The 18,462-nt window shown below is 53.5% G+C and overlaps 1 protein-coding gene across 4 annotated transcripts; it reads left to right on the top strand.

Moving 5' to 3' along the window:
• The first annotated feature begins 7,752 nt into the window (after nucleotides 1-7,752).
• LOC129132683 (alpha-N-acetylneuraminate alpha-2,8-sialyltransferase ST8SIA3) lies at nucleotides 7,753-15,692 on the top strand. 4 transcript variants are annotated; one of them, XR_013185978.1, is made up of 5 exons: nucleotides 7,753-8,053; nucleotides 8,875-8,997; nucleotides 10,774-11,331; nucleotides 11,529-15,336; nucleotides 15,487-15,692. XR_013185978.1 is itself a non-coding variant. In XM_077193158.1 (4 exons), exons 1-4 carry the CDS (start codon nucleotides 7,875-7,877, stop codon nucleotides 11,809-11,811), a joined length of 1,143 nt encoding a protein of 380 aa, XP_077049273.1. In that variant the 5' UTR covers nucleotides 7,753-7,874; the 3' UTR covers nucleotides 11,812-15,692. The 4 variants fall into 4 exon arrangements, 1 of the variants encoding a protein (XP_077049273.1); XR_013185977.1 differs by having other exon boundaries at nucleotides 15,383-15,692; XR_013185976.1 differs by having other exon boundaries at nucleotides 11,529-15,394; nucleotides 15,470-15,692.
• Nucleotides 15,693-18,462: the final 2,770 nt, after the last annotated feature.

Raw genomic sequence — 18,462 nt, 5'->3', positions numbered from 1 at the left:
GGAATTCAGACACCCACCCCGAAACACGACAGACCCGAACACCTCTGCCACAGCAGGGTCACTGTCCCACTGAACCCTCACTGCCACACAGCCCTGTTGAGCCCCTTGCCATGTCTGTAACAAGTGTGATTTTAGGTGTTTAATTACCAGAGACAGGGCTTAATGGCATTTGTGTCCCAGCAGGGAGTAGTTTGGATGCAGTTTGAGCCTCCAGTGCTGCCTCCCAAACTCCCTCTCTGATAGCAGGTGCTTTTACAAACATTGTTAAATGAGATGGATTCAAAATAGGCCTGGTTTTCCCACCTGATCAATAGATCTGAAAGGAACAATGCCAAATATCTGGAGTTATTGTGCAGCACTGATGGCTGTCAGGACAACGGGCAGAGCAAAGACGAATACACACCTTTGCCTGGGTTATTACTTTAAGCCTGTTATTATCATTATTATGGGTGATTAAAAATCCCATTAATCAGATGCTAAACAGATTAAGCCCTATGAATTAATTTTCTGGAAATAACTAAGATAAACATTCTGTGCAGAGCTCATTTAATGAAATAGAAGCTGTTTATCTGCAAAATTAGGGCTTGAGCTTCAGCTGGAAAAATCCAGCGTGGTGTGGGCATGGCAGGCACAGGCTGGAGCCAACGCCGATTTTTTACCCATTCTAAGTAAAAGAAAAATCTTGCTGTAAGTAATTTATGATACATTACACAAAGAGCTCATTAGTGAGAGCTACAAAATAAAATTACAGTCAGTTAGGAAATAATTCCTTGATTTAGTGTATAAGGAGAGGGGGCTGAAGGGCAGAGGCCCCATGTGCTGCTCCTACTAGCAGTTAAACAAGAGGGTTCTTACCAGCTTTGCCATTAATGAGATAGGAAATGAGCATTAATTGATTTTTCACGACCCTCTTTCCCTTCCACAATTATGGAGTTGTCTCTGAGAGCAAAATATTGGAACCAATGGGGTAAAGCAGTTTCACTGTGGTGAAGTAAATACGAGAGCCGTGCAGCTGTGGCAGTGCCCTCATCCTGAAATTATCCAGCTGTTCCTGCTGCTATCCCAGCCCTGGGCTGCCTGACATCCCCGTCTCCAGGGCATTGCTCTGGTTCCTTTTCTGTTAAAAGGAGCTTCACATCAGTATCCAGCCCCTAAAGTGTCACCAGGGACAAATGGAGCTTCCCTTTGCATCCATTTACAGCTTTCTCCAGAAATTGCCTATGGAATTGCAGTTTCTTGAGTCTGTTTTAATAAATGGGTGTGTTTGCTATTGCTGTTGAAAGTTCTGTGTTGGCCTTTTTAAGTCATTTGATTAGGAAGTAGAGAGAATATTTTAGCAGCAGAGAAGGCTCTCGCAATCAGCACTAGGAGGAATAATCCAATTTTCTTGGCAAAGAAGGGCAAGGGTCCTCCTAGGAGGTCAAAGCTCCCTTAGCACAATTAGAACTTTAATTGATGAAATTGGTTGAGCCTCCACCTGCAGAAGCAGTGTATTTGTCGAGCTCTGGGAGTGGAGACAGCAGCTCCCTGCTGGCTCTCCTGAGCACACCCCAGGCCCCCAAATGCACCCAGACCCCAGCATGCATTCCAGAGATGCAACTTTGGGGCTCTTGGTTGGACATTAAGAGCGAGATTGGCCTCTCCAGCAGCTCTGTGAGGAGCGGCACGACTCACCGTGTGTCCTGCTGTTCAGACATGCTGTCTGCAATTAATATTGCATAATGGCCTCCTGATTCCTAAATTATGTATTTCTCCTTCTCAGCATCGTGTGGTTTTTTTACAGGGTTAATTATTTTCCATCATTCTGCCTTTAGCAACAGTCGTCTTAATTAAGGGGGCCAAGTTCCGCTCTCGTTGCTGCCTGGCAGATCCTAATGAAATCAATGGAGCCGTGCGGTGTAAATGGGAGGGACGCCGGCCCTCCAGTAAAGTAAAACGTTCCCTCTCTTGTTGATTAATGCATAAAATTAACCCAGCCTTAGCGTCCAACTCCTGACTGAGTGAATCACTGCAGAGCCCCCTCTCGGGCTGCTTTTCCACCAGCAGTTCTGACCTTGTTCATCCCGTGTGCAGTGCTCTGCCACCACAGCAGCACGTCCCGGGTGCTCTGCCTCTGCTTTTGGGTTGGAGAAACACGGCACAAGTCTGCAAGCAAGACTCCAAGGCACTGTCACCTCTCCCTCCAGTGGCTCCAGGTGGTCCCTGTCCCTTTGATTTGGTCCAGGGCTCCCCCAAAGCCATGTGCTGTTCTCTGCCAGGGATCAGACTCCTGAGGCAGGGATTTAACTCAGCCCAGAGCCCCCTCCCCTGGCTCACTCCCTGCCTCTCCCCTCCCACCCTCGCCTGCTGGCACCAAAAGGGCTGATCCCCAATTATTCCTCCCTGGGTTGCATTTCCTGACAGCCCAACATTAAACCAGGCCCAGGCAGCCATGCAGGGGAGGCTCCAATAAGTGGATGCACATGCAATATTCATGGATGGCTTCAGAATAGTTACAGATCCATCACACTTGGCAGCGGGATGGGGATGGCGTGCTCTCCTAATGCTGGGCTTAAGCACCTTCTTGAACCTGAGCCCTGAGGATGGATGGAGCCGGGGGTGCCAGCATGGCCCCGCTGCTGGCGTGTCCCCGTCTGTCCTGCCACAGTCCCCTCCCTCCTCGGGGGCAAAGCCTTTGGGACCTGGGCCTGCGGGCACCCCTGGCCACCCCATGATGCGCTGCTCCTGCACCCAGCTGGAGCTCTGGGTAAAGAGCAGGGAAAACAAGGGAGCCACTGGAGCTTAATGCCCTCGCTCTGGGAAAGGTTTGTTTACCAGCTCCTGGCCAGCACCACACTGCAGCTCCAAACCTGAGCTCATCCCCCAGGATTAATTTTTACACAATCATTCCGCAGTCTATGATAATCACTCCATAAAAAAATGAAGAGATTTGGGATTTTTTCCAGCACAGAGGATTAGGTCTAAAGACGAGTAATCTGCAGGAAGCTCAGCTGCATGCACACCACTAATCGCTCCGCACTCTTCCCAGCTTCAGCTCTTTCATTAGGATTTTCCACAGCGGGCTGGCTGTCCTTGCTGGGGCCGGCTGCCACAGACAGGCAGACACATCCCGAGGGACCCGGCCGTGTGCCAGCCCACGGGGCCACAGCAGCAGCCTGGGTGAGTGGCAGTGCCATGAGTCCCTGCGGTGCCACGCATCCCTGTGGTGCCGCGCATCCCTGTGGTGCCCTCCAACCCCACAGTGCGGGGCACGCCTCATCACCTCTTTCTCCACTACAAACAGGAGCCCCTGGAACCCGCTCCCCACTCTGGCATCTCTCCAGCTTCCTTGGGAAGGAGGTGAAGCAATTGGCACTGCAGACATTAATGCAGCGCAACAAACCAGGTGGTGAGATGGTTTTAAAATGTAATAAACTATTAAAGAAATAATCAGCTTAAATCTGAAGGCTTTAGTAAATTCCTGGTGGTTTAACCAGGTGCAGAGTGAATAATAACCTGGAAAGTGGCAATTTCCCTGTTCCAGGAGCAGCCATGTTCTCCTGAGCACCCAGAAACCTCCTTTGGCAGCCGGCCTTGCCAGGCCTGGCTTAACTAACCCTTGTCTGCACTAAGAGCAGCAGTGAGTGCAGGAGGTAGCAACACACACCCCAACCCTCCTCATGGGCACACCAGGACTATTCCCATTGTGTCCCACTGAGGCCTTAGACTGAATTCCCAAAGATTCCTGATGGGATGTGACCCCATGCCAGAAGGGTGAGAGCTTACAGGATGAGAGAAACCACTGCATGTTTTAGAGTCAGGAGGAGAGACGTGCCCATTGTGCCCAGCAAGCATTTTTCCAAATATAATTAAAATGAGTACATCTCTACGACGTCTCTGACCACAGGGATAAGGATGCAATGCCAGGTTTTTAAAACAAAATAACGTAAGCACTTAGAAAAGGACTCGAGCAGACTTTGGGTACTTATGTTCAAAATAATTGTCCCAGGAAACCCGATTCAGCAGCCACCCAGGCTGAAAGCACTTAGGCACACGCGGGCAGGCGTTCAACAAAGCATTTAGTGACCCCGGCGCTGCATCAGCAGGAACGCGGGGCTCCGGGCAGGGAGTGACTCAGGGAAACCGCGGGGCTCAGGCGCACGAGGTCCCGCCTGGATCCCGCCTGGATCCTGCCTGGATCCTGCCTGGATCCCGCCTGGATCCCCCCTGGATCCCCCCTGGATCCCATCTGGATCCCCTCTGGATCCCATCTGGATCCCCTCTGGATCCCATCTGGATCCCCTCTGGGTCCCACCTGGGCCCTGCCTGGCTCCTGCCAGGGTCCCACTATGGTCTTACCTGGTCGTGCATGGGTCCCACTGGTTCCAGCCTGAATCCTGCCCAGCCCTCCCTGGGGTCCTGTTTGGCCTCAAGCACGCACGGCAGTGTCCCCGCTGTGCCCCGTTTGGCTCCTGCCTCCTTGGCTGCTCCCACTGCCTTAAGGGCCGGCCTGTGAGGGTTCCTCAGCCCCGCAGGAGCCGCAGGAGCTCACTCCTCACACCCTTCCCCTGGGAATACCTTTGTGGAGCTGCTGTAATCCAGCATACTCTGGTAATAAATACATGGATCTTCACACCCCAGCAGGCTGACAAGCATCTGGTCTTAAAGAGACTTTAAAACCACTTGGAGTGCTGTGAGGCAGACCAAGACCCCCTTATGCTTGGAGACCCCAAACACCAGCTTCAAAGGAGGGTGGGAAATTGTAAAGATAGCCTGGAAAACGTGGATTTCAGGGGGGACAAATCTTCAAAGCACAAGTTTCCTGTGCTGTTATAAAGACTGTGTACCTTTTGCATGAATAAGTCAAAAGTGGGAACCTTTCCTAAGCACTCACCCAACCTGACAGGTGGTTCCTCTGCTGGGCTGTGAAGTGATCGATGCTCCAGGATCCTTTTGTTCTTCTCCTCGATGGTACCCATCCCTCCTGCAGTGCCCAGGGACTCTGCCCCAGGACAGGCTGTCCATGGGTCTGTCCCGCTGCCCAGCTGAGGGCTTTCACACATGAGGCACATTGGAGAGCCTCAGATCTCAGCTAACCAGATTTCCTGCCTCTGCCACCGCTGGATTTTCCTGACCTTAGAGCCGGTGTTTCTCACCAGGTGAGGGCTCGGTGTACCTGGGGCTATCCCAGGAACTGGTGGGAAGCTGCTGACAGCCTGGGACACATCCTTCCAAGCTGCCCCTCGTCCTCAAGGCAGCTTGCAGAGCAGCCTGTGGCCCTCTGGCTCCTGTGGAGCTGCCCCCAGCCCCGAGCTGCCTAATTGAGGCGGGAGCGGTACCTGGGCCTCCCCGCTCCTGCCGCAGCCTCCGGCGAGCCGAGCTCTGTGTCAATTACAGGAAAATCAATGAAGATACTGTTCAGGACTCCTTTTCACCATTCAGCACGGATGATATCCTTCACTTTCTAGCACTGATTCATTTACTTTCAGCCTCTCCAGGGGCTCCTGACATATTGCTATCTCTGAAGAATCTGAAGCAAGAACTGCCTTTGTTTCCACTGCAACTTGTTGGTGGGGCTGGAGCTCACTGAGGGTCAGGGGAGAGGCTGCAGCACACGGCAGGGTTTAAACATTTCTTACCAAAACACCTTCCCAAGGTCCTCCCAAATCTCTTTTGCATGGGCAGGATCAGGGGAAAAATGTGTCCAAACACAGGACCAGAGTGCCATCAATGTCCTTGCTCTGGCTAAGCTGTCCCCAAAAGCGGTGACACTGCAGCAGTGCTGCTTCTCTTGTTGGCCATGTTGGATTGGAGCTACCTGGTCCAGTGGAAGGTGTCCATGGCAGGGGCTTGGAACTGAATGGTCTTTCCCAGTCCAGCAGCTGCACACTCTCCTGCAAGAGAAAAGCCAGGAGAGTGAACAGGACTGTGACACTAGGGCTTCACAGTCTCAGTCTGGGGTTTATTCCCACCCCCAGGACTCAAGGTCAGAAACTACAGGAGACAATATTAAATGTTATAGAGCTGATTCCTAAAATATTTAAAGCAAAAGTCTGCAGTTGGTTTATCCTGGGAAGCCTTGGATTCCACTGGGACAACACTATCCGTGTTGAAGGTGGGGACACTGTGCGCTGGGTGTACAATAAGGGACGTCAGGTGACAGCCACATAAAATGCCTATGTCCTGTCTTAAACCACTGATATCTTCTGCATTCCCAGCCTTTCCTCTCGCTCCACCAAAGCCACAGGCATCCCACAGCAGTTGGATATAGACCTCAGGCTGTACTCTGACCCAACTCCCACTGCAAGCAGAAGAACCTCACTGATGCAAACCCCAGCCCTGTGAGCTCCTCGTGTTCCTGCTCTTCAAAGAGAGCTCCGTGCATGGAGAGCAGTAGGAAATAGCCCAGAGCAAGGACCGGGCTACAAAGACAGGATCTATTATTTATGAGGCACTTCAGTGAACTCGAGGCTTGGAGGCAGAGTGGGCTGGGGGGGGAGACCTTTGTGAGGGGAAAAATGGAGTTTGAAGAAACACTGAGAGGGATGCAGCATGAAGGGGTCGTGCTCATGACAGACATCCCTGGGAGTGCAGAAGGCTCTCTTGGAGTTCACATGGGATTTGCTCTGTGGTATAGGGGGCAGTTTAATGACCCATGCTCCAAACGCCAGGCTTTTAAAAAGCAAGGGGTCTTCTGAGCCAGCTCAGAGCATGCACTGCCCAGCACAGGCTCCAACAGCTCCGTATGTGCCACCCGGGATCTACGGTGTCACAGGGAAACGGGAGCTGGGCATGATGTGCACCCACCCAGACATGGGTCCCCCAGCAGAAGCACAGCGTCCCCAGCAGAAGCACAGGGTCCCCAGCAGAGGAACAGGGTCCCCAGCAGAGGAACAGAATCCCCAGCAGAGGAACTGGGTCCCCAGCAGGGGCACAGGGTCCCCAGCAGAGGAACAGTGTCCCCAGCAGAGGAACAGAATCCCCAGCAGAGGAACTGGGTCCCCAGCAGGGGCACAGGGTCCCCAGCAGAGGAACAGGGTCCCCAGCAGAAGCACAGCGTCCCCAGCAGAAGCACAGGGTCCCCAGCAGAGGAACAGGGTCCCCAGCAGAGGAACAGAATCCCCAGCAGAGGAACTGGGTCCCCAGCAGGGGCACAGGGTCCCCAGCAGAGGAACAGTGTCCCCAGCAGAGGAACAGAATCCCCAGCAGAGGAACTGGGTCCCCAGCAGGGGCACAGGGTCCCCAGCAGAGGAACAGGGTCCCCAGCAGAAGCACAGCGTCCCCAGCAGCCTAGGCCCCCCATGGCTGAGCCATGCTCAGCCCTCATGCATATTTAGGGGCTCCGTGGGCTCCAGGGGTATCCCTGTGGCTGCCAGAATGGGACACACAAGGCTTTTGGGGGGTCACCTGGGCACCCCAAGGCAGTGGGAAGGGTGGTCTGGGCACCTTAGGGTTGCTGGGGGAACACTGGGTATTGTCAGGGTGGGCACACTGGGGAGGGAACTGCTGTGGAGGACACCCCGGGGCTGTTGGGGGGTGCTGTGGCTTTCCGGGTGGCCCTGGGGCTTTTGAGGGCACACTGGGAACGTTGGGGGGAAACCTGGTGCTGTCGGTGGGCCCGCTGGGGCTGGGAGTGGCACGGGGCCTTGACGGGGGCTCGCCGGGCCTGTCGGGGGTCACCGGGGCGCCGGGCTGTGCCCGAGGCCGTCCCGCCGCGGCTGCCGGCGCGGGGGGAGCGGGGGGGCCGTGCGGGCGCTCCCGGCTGCCATTTCACCGCCCCGTCCCTCCATTTTCCTGCGAGCGCGGCGGAGCCGGCCCGGCCCCGGCCCCGCCGCCGCCCCCAATGTAGCGGCGCGGCCGCCCCGCACCCGCCCAGCCGCGGGGCCGCCTCCGGCATGCGGAGCTGCAAGATGGTGCGGGTGGCCAGCGTGCTGGGGCTCGTCATGCTCAGCGTGGCGCTGCTCATCCTGTCCCTCATCAGCTACGTCTCGCTCAAGAAGGACAACATCTTCGGGGCGCCCCGCGCCGCCGGCGCCGCCGGGCCCCGCATGTACATGTTCCACGCGGGATTCCGGTGAGGCGCGGCCCGCCATGGCGGCCCCGGGCCCGGCCCGGCCGGGCAGCCAGGGGGGCGCGGGAGCGGGGCCGCAGAGCGCCGGCAGCGGCCACCGCGCGGGCCGGGCTGCGGGGCGGCGGGCGGGCGACCGGGGGACGCCGGCACGGCCACGGCACGGCGGCGGCGCCGGGCGCTCTCCGTGGTGCTGATGGCGGCGGCCGCGGGGGCGGGTCGGGCACGGCCGGTAACGGGCTGCGGGGCTGCGGGGGGTGTGTGTGGTTTGTGTGTGCACGTGTGTTGTGTGCTTGCGTGGGCGTCTCTGTGTCTGCGTGGGTGTCCTCATGGGTGCTGCATGGATGTCTCTATGTGTCTCCATGTGTGTGGGTGTCTCCGTGTGTCCCTGTATCTGCGCACGAGTGTCTCCATGTGTGTGCACGGGTGCCTCCATGTGTGTGTGTGGGTGTCCCCATGTGTGTGTGTGGGTGTCCCCATGTCTATCCGTGGGTGTCTCCATGTGTCTCCATGTGTGTACATGGCTGCTTCTGTGTCTCCATGTGTCCCCATGTGTGTGCATGGCTGTCTCTGTGTCTCCATGTGCGTACATGTGTGTGCATGGGTATCTCTGTGTCTCCATGTGTCCCCATGTGTGTACATGTGTGTCTCTGTGTCTCCACGCGTGTACATGTGTGTAAATTGCTGTCTGTGTGACTCCACGTGTCCCCTGTGTGTGCATGTGTGTCTCTGTGTCTCCATGTGTGTACAGGTGTGTAAATTGCCATCTCTGTGACTCCACGTGTCCCCATGTGTGTGCATGTTTTGGTGTCTGTGCCCACCTGCAGGTCTCAGTTTGCCCTGAAGTTCCTGGACCCCTCGTTCGTGCCCCTCACCAACTCCCTGGGCCAAGAGCTGCAGGACAAGCCCTCCAAGTGGGTGTTCAACCGCAGCGCCTTCGCCCACCAGAGGTGAGCCAGCACCTGGGCAATGGGCAGGGCCCAGTTGTGCCCTTCCCAGCAGCAGCTAAGGGAATGCAGCACCCTGCTAAGTGCTCTGAGCTCCGAGGAATTTGCCAGCAGCAAGAGACAAAGGCTGAACCAGAGCTTTCCCCCAGACACTTGCAGCTGTCCCGAAAGACTTGATTATTTCAGAGCAGGACACCAGGCTGCAACACACATTATTGTACTAGAACGTGACCCAGTTTCCTGGTGTGCAAGTGGAATTGTCATTACTCCAGGATAAATAGCTGTGGTTTAAGAGTGGAAACATTTGGCCTGTAACAGCCACGAAAGGCTGTGTTCATGGAGGCCGAAGGCACACAGAGAAACTTCCCAGCTGCTGGCAGTTCTGAGCAAGTGCAGTGCTGCTCCTGCCTCCAGCTCCGCTCCAGCTGCGGGGGCAGGCGCAGAGCTTTGTGCTCTTTATACATACATCTATTTGCTGATTGCATATATTTAGCATTTCTATAAAAGAAAATAAAACCATGTAGCCATTTAGGACAGCTACTGCCATCTTGGACTGTAATTTTGTGCTGCCAGATGCCTGCTGTTTTAGGGGCTGCCTCATGGCTCTGCTCACATGTCCCACCTGGGGAGCAGGAATCTGGCTCTGTGGCCAGGCAGGATGGGGCTGCTGCACCTCTCAGTGCAGGGTTTGGGCTCTTCTCCTCCCTTCAGGCCACAGTCCAAGGACAGCAGGACAAGTACTTCCCTTCCAGTGCTGCCACACCTGCTCTCAGGAGCCGTGGGCTGCAGAGAGGATGGGGCACTTAGTCCCATCTTTTCCCAGGACCTGCCAGGCTGTGTGACAGTGACAGTGGCCACCCTCAGCGTTGCTCCATCCCTGGCACCAGCAGCTCCATAGGCCTGCTCCTGTGCTACCCCTCCGATGATTTTAGCTGATGCCTCAAGGAGCTGCCTTTGCACTTGTCCGCCAGCCAGAACCCATAATTAGGGCACCCAGTGGGACTCCATTAATGCTCAGACATTGGAGGATGTGAGCTGGAGGAATGGTTGTTTGTTTTCCATAAACATAAGTAAATAAAGTCCTATTCAGTTTCTAATTTTATGCCCTGCAAGGGAAATTCCCAAGCAGGGTTGGTTTTGTTTGCTTTCTAAGTATCCCTAATAACCCTCCTAAAAGTGCTGCTGTGCTTGCCCAAATATGAATTAAGGAACTATATTTGCATAGATGGAGACAGTGACTGTCGCTTGGTTTTGTGATTGGAAGCTTGTTAATGAAAACATAAATATATGTATATATAAATTGTCTCCTGTTAATTCAGTTGGATATCCTGGGTTTGTTTCACGTGCCTTGCGGCTGCACCAGCAATGAGAGGCACACACAGCCCCAGCAGAAAGCTGTCCCTACGCTGTGTCACAGCCCAGACAGGGCAGTGCAGTGCTGGGTGGCTGTGGGGGTGTAATTGGGGCTGCACCCCTTGCCCTAAGCAGCCAATCCCATATTTTAATCCTGACACTATTCCAAGAGGCACAGGCACAGCCCGAGCTGGCATCAGTAGGGACCAGCCAGTAAATCCAAGCGGAGCTCTAAGTGAGGAGCCAGCTCCCTCATTCCCATCTATTTATATTGATTGAAAAGCCACTGCATCATGTTGCTCAGGAAACTACTTCAGTACACTTTAAATTAAAAAAAGGAAAAATATAAGTCTAGGTGGAAAACAATCCACTGCAAAAAAGGGGAATTAGAACTCCTTGTTTTCTGTTATTTTGCTCTTGTTTTAGGCAAGAAATCCTTCAGCATGTTGACGTCATCAAAAACTTTTCTCTGGTCAAGAGCAGCGTTCGGATTGGGCAGCTGATGCACTACGATTACTCCAGCCACAAGTATGTTTTCTCCATCAGCAATAACTTCAGGTCTCTGCTTCCTGACGTGTCTCCCATCATGAACAAGCACTACAACATCTGTGCTGTGGTCGGCAACAGCGGGATCCTGACCGGGAGCCAGTGCGGGCAGGAAATTGATAAATCGGATTTTGTCTTTCGCTGCAACTTTGCTCCAACCGAGGCTTTCCAGAAAGATGTTGGAAGGAAAACCAACCTTACCACCTTCAACCCCAGCATCCTGGAGAAGTATTACAACAACCTCTTGACCATTCAGGATCGCAACAACTTCTTTTTAAGTTTGAAAAAGCTCGATGGGGCCATTCTTTGGATCCCCGCTTTTTTCTTCCACACATCGGCAACAGTCACAAGAACACTGGTTGACTTCTTTGTTGAGCACAGAGGGCAGCTGAAGGTCCAGCTGGCTTGGCCAGGAAATATCATGCAGCACGTTAACAGGTGGGTGGGCTTGCCTTGCATTTAACTGGCCAAATATATCTCCTAACTGATTTCCCCCTCGTGCCTGATGTGGGAGGCACATCTGGCTAGTCAGGACCACTTCTCGTCAGAGCCTCTGATGACGTTTTGTGGTTGCTTCAGAACAGCCGTCAGCTACTTGTGAGCAGATTGATTCTGACTCCCTCTTGTCTTCCCAGGTACTGGCGGAACAAGCACCTGTCCCCGAAGCGGCTGAGCACAGGTATCCTCATGTACACCCTGGCTTCAGCCATCTGTGACGAGATCCACCTGTACGGATTCTGGCCCTTCGCCTTCGACCCCAATACGCGGGAGGACCTCCCGTACCACTACTACGACAAGAAGGGAACCAAGTTCACCACCAAGTGGCAGGAGTCCCACCAGCTGCCTGCAGAGTTCCAGCTGCTCTACAGGATGCACGGTGAAGGACTGGCCAAACTCACCTTGTCGCATTGTGCCTAAGAACCTAAATCTTGAAGTGCCAAACAATTGTCTAAAAAAGTGCCCAAAACCAAATTAAACATTCTTCAGATAGAATTCTAAAAAGGAAACAAACCCACCCTAGAATCTTTTCCATAATTTAAAGATGCTTTTTAGCTACTGCTCATCCAGGGTTTCAGTGTATTTAGCGGTGCAGAAGCTTTTATCATGTTCTGTGGATGCAATTTGTGCAGCTGCAAAGTTGAAACATTTTGCATTTCTAGATAAGCCACTCAGTATGTTTTAATATCTGTTCATATTTTAGCATTCTGCTAAACACCCTAAATAATTTTATTGTTCCTTGCCATTAGAGCTAGAAATGCTACTTTTAAAAGGTTTTGCTTCTTTTGTATCTGTTGCTGTCAATAGCTCAGCGTTGCCGTGGCCACTGGAGGAAGCCACTCGGAATTGCAGCGCGTCGTCACACGCAAGTTCCTCAGTGTGGATCCTGATTTCCACCGCTTGGGTATTTTCCTATTTACTGAATTTTACATTTTTTAAAGAATAACAAGAAGAAGGTCACAAAGTGGCTCATACCTTAGCTAGGTGTTTATATCACTCTTGGAATACTTCAGTGTTTTAATTCCTTTCGGGACAGATCCTAGTCCAGACTAGACAGATGGAGGCACGTTCATTCCCATCCAGCTGATGCTATTCTGTCATTTGATTTTAAACTTAAACCACCACAATACATGGAATTAGGCTTCTCTGGAGACATGGTGAGAAAAGCCCCAGACCCCATCCCTCTGCTTGGGCAGGGACTGGCAGGATGGGCAAAAATGGAAGCCAGGTGCTGGGATTTTTAAAACCAGTTTTTGTAGGGGAGTGAGCAGAGCTGGAGTGCAGGGAAGAGGCAATGCCATGACCAAATGCCCCATTTATGTCTGTAACTCACCAGTCAGCCAGCTGGAGCAGTGTCCCCCTTTTCCCATCACCAGCAGCACTCCAAGGCAGACAGGGCAGCTGCTTCCTTGGCACCACAGGAAATCCAGCTGTCTGGGGACAGGACAAACAATAGGGTCGCTTACAGCTGGGAAGTGTTGGCCAGTACGTCTCAGGATAAAGGAGCCTGGGAAATAACTGGGTTTCTTATGAGTATGCTGGCAGGTATTTAACAATTTTTTACTGTTCTAAGTGAGAACTGACCCCACAATGACAGAAGATGCAAAATCCGGTGTTTAAAATGGCACAGGTTAATTTTCCTTAGCTTCTTTACCTGTGATCAGACATAGGAGATGAGGAAGGAGATGTCCAGCACAGCACCCAAGCTGAGCAGCCCAGGCATGTCCTGGTGCCCACTGTGGCACTGCAGCTCTGCTGGCCCTGCAGCCAGGATGGTTCTCTCCCCACACCCCTGGGTGGAGACGGAGCTGGTGGCCTTCTCCTTCATTGGAAGCATCCCACATTTCCCAGCCTCGCTTTTCCAAAGGCTGTTTAGGGCTGAGGTGGGGCTTGGATCACCCCCTGCTGCCCCAGCCACTGCTGCTGGGGCTCTGTCCAGTCCTGTGCTCCTCACACTTGCTCAGCAGGGTGCAGCTGGAGTGCCTGTGCTCCTGGAGTCACAGTGGGACAGTGGTGATGTCCCCTGTGCCAGCAAGGGCTGTGGGATCGCTGCCTCTGCGAGCGGTGGGGCTGGCAGTGACCGGGCACCGCTGGTCCCAACAAAGCCTGCAGGGACCCTTCTCCACGTGCTGGAGCACTCAGATGGTTTAGCCCCAAACTAGAAATTGCACAGGGAAAGAAGAGCTCTGCTCTGGTCGTTAATGAAGTGCAGGAATGAATAATTTCTGACATTGTTTCCTATGGAGCTGCACAGCAGCCGTGCTGGTCACTGAGGTCCATGGTAAAGCGGTGCCCAGCCACTCTAATCCTATAAAGACAAAGAGCCCACGGGGGCAGAAGGGTCACCCCAAAGCCTGAGTGACCCTTCTTGGCTTCTCTGAATGCCAGATATTTTTATCAAGAGGCCTTTCACCAGTTCCCTGTGGGGACCCATCACTTCTCCTCAGCAAATTCAAGAGATGAGAATTTTATCATTATATTGGCATGAAAGCAGGGAGCAGTGTGCTCCATACAGTTTCTGGAACCTCCCATGGGTTCCAGAGGGGCTGAACCCCCTGCCAGTCCTGGTGTCACCACCAGAACTTTCCAAAAGCACAAAGAGGCACCAAATGCAGAGAAGGAAGCACAAAACTGACTGCAAATATTTGGAAATGGGAATACAGAAAAATTATTGACAGAACGCCATATTACATCATTGATTTTTAAGCAAAACTCCCCATCGATGCTCCAGACCCACATTGAACATTTCAGAATCATTGATTTTAATGGGGAGTTCTGCCCCGTGATCGATGGCACAGCACAGCCCAAAGTAAATTGCTTCTTAGTATCAATATTCTTTTGCCCAAGCTTATGCAAGGTGGAAAACCATCTCAAAGTGTGCAGCTTTCGTTTTGCCAGGTGGGGTCTGAGGGAGAGGTGAGGATGGCAGGGCATGGACAAGACAGTGGCTGAGGAGGAGAGGCTCTTTGGGGCTGCCTCTCTCCAGCACAAATGCCTTTGCATTAAGAAACAAGTATCTTTATTATTTATTTAATAGTTATTTATAAGGTGCTGGGGGCTGCCCTCCTTGCTCAGGACAGCCAGTGGCCCCTGCAAGTGGCATCACCTCAGCTGGGCTCTTCCTTCCCTCTCTTTGGCCCCAAACCTTCTGCCTGAATTCCTGATGGTTCAGGGACAACTCTCCTTCCCATGACTGAATGTCTGGACAAGCCAACAGAGCTAATGCAGCGTGGTCAATACCTGTAAGTACAAAACATTTGAGGCTCCAAAATCCAGACAAGTCCTCCTGAGCAGCTCCCTCCGTTGGGAGACCCTGCTTGGCCCTGGGCTGCCAGGACAGTATCCAGTGGCAGCCACATCCCTCTCCAGCCCCTTTGCCAAGGTGCTGGGGGTGTACATAGGACTGGGAATACGTTTCCTCTCTTCTTTTATACATCTTGGGTCTCTATTTTTGTTGCTTGCATCTCCTTGGTGAATGGTAGCAAGGCACGTGAAAACAGGCATTTGGCTACCAGGTTTAATTGTAGGACTAAGCCAAAAAGCAAGAGTTTGTGAAACAGAGCTACTAACTGTGAATGGAGGCTGCAAAAACAGGGCAAACAGGAAAAAGCAGGTTTTCTGTAAATGAATGTGTCTTTATTTCAATGGCTCTACAGTTCAATGCCTGATGGAGTTGTTTTCGATAAAAAAATATAAACTTAAAAAAAAAAAGAAAAATGCCATAATTGTAATAAAGGTTTCATTAGTAAGGGCCATACTAAAAGCATCGTTTATTTTTAAAAGGCTGATGTTCATAAAGGGCCAGGGCACCTCTCAGGTGAGTGGCGGGAAGGACGCTGCACGTGGGGCTGCTCCAGCCCCACAACCACGGAGAGCCTTGGGACAGGGGCTGGCACCAGGCTGTGTGTGTCCCCAGGGCTGGCACCAGGCTGTGTGTGTCCCCAGGCTGTGTGTGTCCCCAGGGCTGGCCCCAGGCTGTGTGTGTCCCCAGGGCTGGCACCAGGCTGTGTGTGTCCCCAGGGCTGGCATCAGGCTCTGTGTGTCCCCAGGGCTGGCACCAGGCTGTGTGTGTCCCCAGGCTGTGTGTGTCCCCAGGCTGTGTGTGTCCCAGCCCAGGCTGGAGCGTGCCTGCACAGCCCTTGGTGCCCTGGCTCCCCTGGGCACGAGCATCGGGGCTCGGGAGCTCTCAGTGTGATCCCGTGCTGTGATGTGCCTGCAGCATTGACTCATGTGCCATAACCTGATATTGAATGCATTGTTTTTAAATAAAATGGTTTCTTGTGCATTGGGAGTCTGTAAAACTCCACTGCCTCTGCCTCTTCCTTATTATTATTTCCCAAACTGCTCAGGGCCACTGATAGGTTTTACTGGAAAACTTCACCAGAGGAGTTGCCAAAAGTGATGCTTAATGCTGCCTATATTTAATTATGCAGTGCAACAAGCTTGGTGTGATGGATCAAATTCTGCACTCCTGTGAAATATGTGAAGATAAAAAGTGTGGGAATCTGGGCACTGATTGGCTCAGGGTGTTTGCTCATTAAGGTGAATTACATCCCCAGGAACATCTTACAGCCCACTGCTGTTTCTTGTTCCAGGTGACCCGCTGCTTGCTCCAGCACTGCAGTGCCCTCACTGGCAGGAATTCTTGTTTTTAGGAGTTCACATCAACTCTCAGGCCAGAGTCCCTCAGGCTGGCAGGCACAGGAGCAGAGCCATGCCAGATCCTCAGTCTGTGCTGTCTGTGTGCTTCCCACCACTAATACCCACTACAGCTCATATATTTATCCTTGAGACCGTCCTGGCAGAGAGGCAGGGATTTATAGCCCTATAACCCAGTCTGGGTATGGGGATGGGATAGGAAAAATCCTTTCCTTCCTCTGCCTCTGGTAAATGTGAGGAAGGCTCTGCTGACCATGGGTGCTGGGGCTGGAGGGTGCCAGTGGCCAGCATGGGTTGAACCCCCTGCTCCATGTCCAGCTCTGTCCTGAGGGGCTGAAGCTGCTCCCTCTGCAGAGAATGCGCTTGTGACAGCAGCTTCAAAATGCCAAAGAAAACACTTGCAACGTTTGTTTAAAAGCAGGTGAAAATGACACCTGCAGGCCCTGGCCAGCTGCTTTAGAGGAGAACTCCCTGTGCCGTGTCCTGCACTGAGGAGTCACCCTGGGGTCACCCTTTCTTTCCTGCATGGTTTGGGTCAGGTGCCAGGTGCGGATGCTGCAGGACACTACAGAGAACCCCGGAGAACAAAAGAGGAGAGGAATTAAATTTCATATTCCTAGGGGAGCCACAGCCCAAACCAGAGGGATGCTGGGCAAGAAAGCTCAGCCAGGCCAGGTCAATGTCCAGGCTTGCCCCAACCCACCATCCCTGGACACCCCACCGCTGCCTCTTTGGGGGGAGCAAGGGCTGTGGCAGGGGGAGGCCCAGCTGCAGGCAGGCAGGAGAAGGAAAGCTAACAAAGAAACCCCCTCCTCCCTCCCCCAAGAGCAGAGGGAAAGCCTCTGGCAAAGGCAGCCATGCAGGCAGGGAACGCTGTCCCGCTGGGCAGCCCAGGCTCGCTGGGCTGGAAGCAGCAGCAGCAGCGGGCACCCGGCTGTGGCACTGCTCTGCCCACCGTGCCCAGCTGCCAGCTCGGCTGCACCCTGTCCTGCCTGGGTGACACCCGGCACCCTCCTGCCTCTGAGGCAGGCACTGCTCCATCAGAGCGGTACAGCTGCGCCACACAGGGATATTTACACCTTGATTCCCAGGAAAGTTTTGAAATTAACTTGGAAAGACACCAGACTTAGACACTACGGTGTGGGACGAAACATCCTCAGGGGACACAGCCATCAGGTGCAGGTTTGGAAAGAAAAAGTCAAAGACCTGATGAATTTGTTGGAGAAGGAGAAGGCAAGGCAAGAGAAAAAGAGAGGAAAAGGAAGAATAGAGAGGAAAAGGGAGGACACAGACACCAGCTCATCTGCGGCACCAGATTCCCATCAGGGCCTGCCCACCTACCCTCCTCCCGCCTGCCCACAGAGGCACCTCCGTCTCAGGAGCGCTGCACTCGCCTCTTTCTTCCCCAAATCAACCGCAACTTTTGCCTTCCTTTAGGAAGGACAAAAAGATTTCACGCCTAAGTTGCCCTGAACAAAGGCACCTCACGCCAGAGCTTTCTTTTCTGTCTTCCTTTTTTTTCCCTCACCACAAGCTGGCAGCGGGAGGAGTAGCTGGGGTGGGGGGAACTCCACTTTATACCCGCCTGATAGTGCTAAAAAGCAGCTCAGAAAACACCGTGAGCTCCAGAGACGCTGTGATGACAGCATGGGAAGAATTGATCATTATCCTTTGGGATCTAATCTGTAGGGAAACTGGGTGCTGTCATACACAACCTGTTTGCAAGGAGATACCAGGTGCTCTGGAGAGTGAGTGGCCTGATGATCGAGGGTCCAAAAGATGACATTTCTCCCCACTTCCCTCTTTTAGTTAGGAAAGACCCAGTGGAGGTGGGACTTCCACAAATACGGAGACGGTTATCAGAGCCGAGATAATAAGGACGATACAACACTCAAGGACACTCAAGGCTGCTGTTGCGGCTGCTGATTTAAGGAGCGGGGAGAAGCAGTGAACTGCACAGCTGGGAGCAGCGGGCACAGCCCGACCCGGTGTGTCTTGGCACGGGTGCCCCGCACGGGCTGTGCCATAGCAGGCAAGTCCCCGCTCGCCAGCGACATGCCAAGGTGTGCTGTCCCCTCGGGGCCCCCGTCCCTGTCCGCTCCCATCCGCCCTGCCCCTGCCCACAGAGCCGCGCTGCCAGCCGCACGCCCTGTGCCCTGCGGAGCTGTGCGCTGCCCCTGCCGGCCGCGGGGCTGAGGGGCGGCCCGGGGAACCGGCCCTTCCCTGGGATGAGGGGAGAACGCCTGGCCGTGTGTTTGTGCACCGGGAGCGGGACCCCACAGCCGTGTGCCAGCGGGGTGGCACAGGGACGGCGGGCTCCTGGGACTCACCATCCACCCCAGGGTGAGGTACGTCCATCGCACCTCATTAATGAGCCCGAATTCAGCCGCTTTTAAGGCAACTAATAACCAA

The sequence above is a fragment of the Agelaius phoeniceus genome, chromosome W (assembly GCF_051311805.1).
Source record: "Agelaius phoeniceus isolate bAgePho1 chromosome W, bAgePho1.hap1, whole genome shotgun sequence".
NCBI classification, from domain to species: Eukaryota; Metazoa; Chordata; class Aves; order Passeriformes; family Icteridae; genus Agelaius; species Agelaius phoeniceus.
Note: the sequence above shows the minus strand (reverse complement) of the source record. Positions and strands in the feature narration are given on the sequence as shown.

Coding starts and splice junctions, on each gene's coding strand:
- LOC129132683 (XM_077193158.1), top strand. CDS start 7,875: ATGCGGAGCTGCAAGATGGTGCGGGTGGCCAGCGTGCTGGGGCTCGTC. Junction 8,998..10,773: donor AGCGCCTTCGCCCACCAGAG/GTGAGCCAGCAC, acceptor CTCTTGTTTTAG/GCAAGAAATCCTTCAGCATG. Junction 11,332..11,528: donor ATCATGCAGCACGTTAACAG/GTGGGTGGGCTT, acceptor TTGTCTTCCCAG/GTACTGGCGGAACAAGCACC.